At 42.1% G+C, this 5,471-nt stretch overlaps 1 protein-coding gene across 3 annotated transcripts in view; it reads left to right on the top strand.

Annotated features, from left to right (window-relative positions):
- Positions 1 to 5,471, top strand: part of Utrn (utrophin) — a 494,125-nt gene that overhangs the window by 7,476 nt on the left and 481,178 nt on the right. For all 3 annotated transcript variants that reach the window (XM_021221246.2, XM_029532896.1, XM_029532895.1), the window contains one exon: positions 822 to 989. In XM_021221246.2, the coding sequence (XP_021076905.1) occupies positions 911 to 989 (79 nt within the window). In that variant the 5' untranslated portion in view covers positions 822 to 910. The remainder of the gene's footprint in view (positions 1 to 821; positions 990 to 5,471) is intronic.

Below are 5,471 nucleotides of genomic sequence, written 5' to 3'. Positions count from 1 at the left end.
AGACAGGGTTTCTCTGTATAGCCCTGGCTGTCCTGGAACTCACTTTGTAGACCAGGCTGGCCTCGAACTCAGAAATCCACCTGCCTCTACCTCCTGAGTGCTGGGATTAAAGGCGTGCGCCACTGTGCCCGCCTGGCGCTCTTCTTTTTTCTACTTTCCCCGTAGCTAGTGAACTTCTTCCTCTCTTTGAAGGATAGGCCTAAATGTCATTTCTTCAAGAAGGCCTTCTCAGTGGCCCTGGGCAGGTCTGACTTGTCCACTTTATGACTTTATTACTTTATGTTTCTCTTCTGGACCATTTGTCAGTTATCAGGGTTGTAATGAGGTCATTGATTATATAATGAATTTCTTTCTATCCGTGAAGCTTGGGGTCCATAAGCCTCGTGTGGAAGAGGCTGTGCTAAATAAAGCCTCATGTGGATATGCTCAGGAAACTTTACTGGCCACTCTGTAACTGTGTCTTAGACTATATACGGCTGGGAGATGGCTCAGCCGCTAAGTGCTTGACACCCCATCCCAGTATCCGTGCAGATGCCTGGCACACTTGGCAGCCTGTTTGTAATCCCAGCACGTGGATTCAGGAGAATTCTGGAGTTCAAAAAGAGACCCTGCTTTAACATAAAGGGTAGAGAGCAGCAGTTAAGGCAGACACCCAAGGGTCAGCCCCTGACCTCCACGTGCACATGTGCACACGTGCACACGCACATGCACACCCTTTCCTTTCACATGTACACACACAGACATATGCCAGAAGCAAAGGAAAAAACAAATAAGGAATAAGTTTCTGTATTTCTAGTCAATACTTTCTCTTTTCTTCTTAGGTATTCATGCTAGCCCGGACCATTTTTCAGAGTTAGTCTTCAGAAGAGGATCTGGGAAAGCCTTTGGATTATATTGAAACTCATCCAAGATGGCCAAGTATGGGGACCTTGAAGCCAGGCCTGATGATGGGCAGAATGAATTCAGTGATATCATTAAGTCCAGATCTGGTGAGTAATGGAAGCTTCACTGTGGATCCTTTTGTACAGACTGTGTTGAAGACAGACATTTCTTGTTGTGCATTGTTCTTGTTAAGTAAACTTCTGAGAAACTGAATTCTGTGCCGTGAGTGACTGCTGCTCTGTGGAAGGCAGTCTCCAGTCTCTGCGTGGCCTATCTTACGCTCCCAGCCTGCCTTTGTTACATTGTGTGTGCAGTAGTTTTACTGGGAGAAACTCCTGCCTATAGCCTGATGCTGCACAGTTATGATGTCAGTAAGATAGACAAGCTTAGTCTAACATTTTCCCTCTTTCCCTGAAAATGGAAAGGAATCATGTGCTTAGAGTATCGAATACCATAGTTTCTGGCAGAAAGATCTTCTTGTGGTGGGATTCCGTAACTGTCTGCCCACCCACCACATTGCTGTTGGATGCTTAACACTGGCATGTGACCTTCTCTTTCCTTTTTAAAATGTCAGTTTCTAAAGATACAGTTTCTCCCCAATGTGATCAACTCAGCCAGACTAAGACCAATGGATGACTTTCCTGTGAACATTTGGATTGGAGGTCTTCGGTTGCCACCCCACCCCCAGCTTATTATATAACCACTGCTTTTCAATTCTGGTTCTCCAAATGAATCAACTGGGGAATTTTTTTCTTTTTTTTCTTTTTTTTTTTTTTTACAAATGCAGATGTGTTGGCTCCGTTCCAAACCCACTGAATGAAAATTTCTGTATTTTTAAAAAGAGCTTCAAACATGGTTCTGACACAGGCTCCAAGGAGAGATATTTTTGAGCAAGCATGGCCTTTCTGAGCTGGGTAAATTATATAGAGTTCTGACCTGGCTGTGAACATTGTCCTTTTGTAACTCTAGCATTATAAACATTACCTTTGTGTCATTCTTAAACAACAACAACAACAACAACAACAATAACAACATCATCATCAAATAGATCTCAAAGGTGATTATTTCCTGTTGGAAATGTCTGTGTGTTATGGTGAGAGCTCATTTCTTAGTTGAAACTGCTAAAATACGTGCAGGAAAGGAGATCCCAGTAGGCTAGCCTTTCCCTTAGTGATGCTGGAGGTGCTTGGTTGGTAAAACGTCTGGATGTTACAGGTACAGCTGTGACTATGCAGTGGTTTTCGTAGCTTTAAGGATTCTTTGGGACGTGTGTCAGCATGTCGGGTGGCGTACGCGCTGTAATCTCCTAACTTCCATTTTAGGAGTACAGAATTCATATCTAGAGATGTGGGAAAGTGACAGGAAAGTGGAAGAGAGACAGTTAGATGTCTCTGTCTGTCTCATATTCTATAACTTGCGAGGACAGGTCACCCATCAACCTCTATTACATAAGGCCTTGGATTTTGGGGTAGGGAGGTGGCTCTGTGGGTAAATGCTGCAGAAGCCTAATGATCTGAGCTCAGTCCTCGGGACCCCAGTAAAGAAAGGTAGAGGAGAGAACCCTTTCCACAGAATCTGTCTTCTTACTCCGTATGTGCGCATTGGCATGTGCGTGGACACACATAGACAACAATAGTAAATAAAATAGACTGAAAAAAAAAAAGACTTTAGATATTTGTCACTGATTCTCTGTCTTTGTCCACTAGAAAATAGTTATGGAAAAATTTTAACTTTTAGAGTATGTGCCGAGTATCCACACTTCCAAACTATTCCTTAAATTTAAAATGGCTATTTATAAAGGTTATTAAGGTTCATACACTGCTGGGGGATAATTTGTTACAGTGTATACTTTTTGGTGTTCAGACAGTTTGTTTATAAAATATTGTGGTAGGTTTGAATAGGTATGGCCCCCATAGACTCGATGTTTGAGTGCGTGGCCCATAGGGAGTAGCACTATTAGAAGATGTGTCACTGTTAGGGTGGGCTTTGAGCTCTTCTGTGCTCAAGCGACACCCAGTGTGGCACACAGTCTTCTTCTGCTGCCTGTGGATGAAGAAGATGGCTCTTCCAGCACCATGTCTGCCTGCATGCTGCTTTGCTTCCTACCATGATGAACCTGTAAGCCAACCCCAATTAAATATTTTCCTTTATGAGAGTTGGCATGGTCATTGTATCTCTTCACAGCAATAGAACCTTAAGTAAGACAAGTGTTATTACAGTTACTTTTTCATTGGCGCGCACATGGGGGTTGGACGCTCATGCCACAGCACGCCTGTGGAGGTCAGAGGACAAATACTGGGTGTCAGCTTTCTGTGATGTGCCTCGTGCATCTAGGAGACCCAAACTCAGGTTTCTTGCTGAGCCATTTTTCGAACCTTCCGTACTGCTTTTTAAAAATAGGGAACATCAGTTGGTCGAATGACTCTGTTTATAGAGTTTCTTCCTAGGCAGAGGATATAAATGTACATTTAAGAAGTACATTTAAGAAGTTGACTGTAGTACTGTTTACAATAGAAAGAAAAAAAAAAAAGAGGAAAACACCATAAAAATCCAATTTGGACTTGAGTTAGGTCATTGTTGCCTAGAGTGTTTAGAAATGATCGCCAGTTCTTAGGTTGTTACTATTTTATTTAAAGTCTGTGTTCTTAGTCAAATAACTCTAGAAATAGCTAGGAACTTACTGTCTCTGTACTGGGATCGCACAGCTGTGTAGATCATGCAGCATCCCAGTGGAGGTAATTAAGATAGAGCGCGTGACTAAAGTAGCTACGTGTTCATAAGAAGTGATGATATTGAGGAGTGTGTATGTGAGTGTATATAAACATTACAAGCATGGAGGAGGCTATGAGTTATTGTAAAGTGATTATGATACAGGAGGCTGTTGATGTGAAAAGTACCTTTTAAAAGCTCGCCGGCGGGAGCCGGGAGATGGCTCAGTGGTTAAGAGCACTCGCTGCTGTTCCGGGTGACCTGGGTTTATTCCCACAACCTGTAGGGTGGCTCACAACCCATCTGTAACCCCTAGGGTAGCTAATGCTCTCTCTGACCTCTGAGGACAGCAGGCACTCACACAGTGCACACACACAGGCAAAACACTCGTACACATAAAATAAAGCAAATAAATCTAAAAACAACTGTTGGTCTTGGTGGCACACACCTGCTCTCCGATCAGATGGGAGGTTGGAATAGGGAGATTTTGAGCTTGATGCCAGCCTGGGCTACGATCTTCTGCCTCCAAAAAGATGTAAGATATATCCCAGAGTCCTCTTGGCACTCGGGATAGTTCTTTTTCTTACTGTCCATAGGTGTTTTCCAAAGCTGCTTGATGGACTTGTATTACTTAGTTCTTACGTTTTTTTAAAAAAACTCTCAAATTGCTTGTAGTGTTTTACTGCCAGTGTTAGGACTGTGCCCTCCCTTTGAGTGGCACCTCCTTCAAAACACGACGAAAATTTAGCTCCTGCATAGCTGAGCTATGAATCACATTCCTCTGGCTGGATTGTGTTGCAAAAGCTGGCAGATCAGTTTGGTTTTGAATGAGTTTGCCAGTCATCCTTTTGCTTTCTGGAAGCCATACTCTGGATTTTTGTTTGTGGCAAATGCTTAGTACTCAGGGTATGATCTCATGATATTCCAAAATTTACACATTATTAAGAGGCTTTTAGAAGTCTAGATTAAATAGTCGGAACGACCCATATCCAATAAATAAATTCAAAAGATCTTTACTGAATATGTTATTCCATGCTGCATATTAGTTTTCCACTTTTTAAGAAGGAATATTCACCCTGTACCTGTTGCTTGCTTGTAATCCCAGCATTTGGGAGGTGGAGATAGAATCGGGAGTAAAAGGCCATTTTAAAAAAGGTCATAACAGCATGAAAAGAGAGAAGAACTCAAGTGTGGTGCCGCATGCCTGCACTCATTCTATTTGAGATCCAGCCTGGGCAATTTAGGGAAATCCCATCTCAGGGAGACACCCCTACCTCCTATAAAGGAATATTTTTCTTTCTATTGGATAATTAAAAGACTGAAATAAAATTGAGAATAGTATACAAGCATATAATGTGTTTTGATCAAATCGACCTCCAATTTCCTCCCTTGCGATTCTTCACGCCTCTCTTCTATCCTGTCCAATTTTAAATACCCTTTAAAAGTTATCTATCTATCTATTTATCTATCTACCTCCTACCTATCTATCTACCTACTTCCTATCTATCTATCTATCCATCTATCTATCTATCTATCTATCTATCTATCTATCTATCTATCTATCTATCTATCTATCATGTATTTATGAAACAGGCTGTGGTGGCTACTTTTGAGTTAATTTGACACAGGCTAGAGTCATCTGAAAGGAGGGAACTTCAATTGAGAAAATGGCTCCATAAGATAGGTCCAGCTGTAGGGCATCTTCTTCATCAGTGATTGATGTGGGAGAGCCCAACCCATTGTGGATGGACCATCATTTATGGGCGGGTGGTCCTGGATTCTTTTTTTTTTTTTTTGGTTTTTCAAGACAGGGTTTCTCTGTGTAGCCCTGGCTGTCCTGGAACTCACTCTGTAGACCAGGCTGGCCTCGAACTCAGAAA

This window comes from Mus pahari, chromosome 21 (assembly GCF_900095145.1).
Source record: "Mus pahari chromosome 21, PAHARI_EIJ_v1.1, whole genome shotgun sequence".
Lineage (NCBI taxonomy): Eukaryota > Metazoa > Chordata > Mammalia > Rodentia > Muridae > Mus > Mus pahari.
Note: the sequence above shows the minus strand (reverse complement) of the source record. Positions and strands in the feature narration are given on the sequence as shown.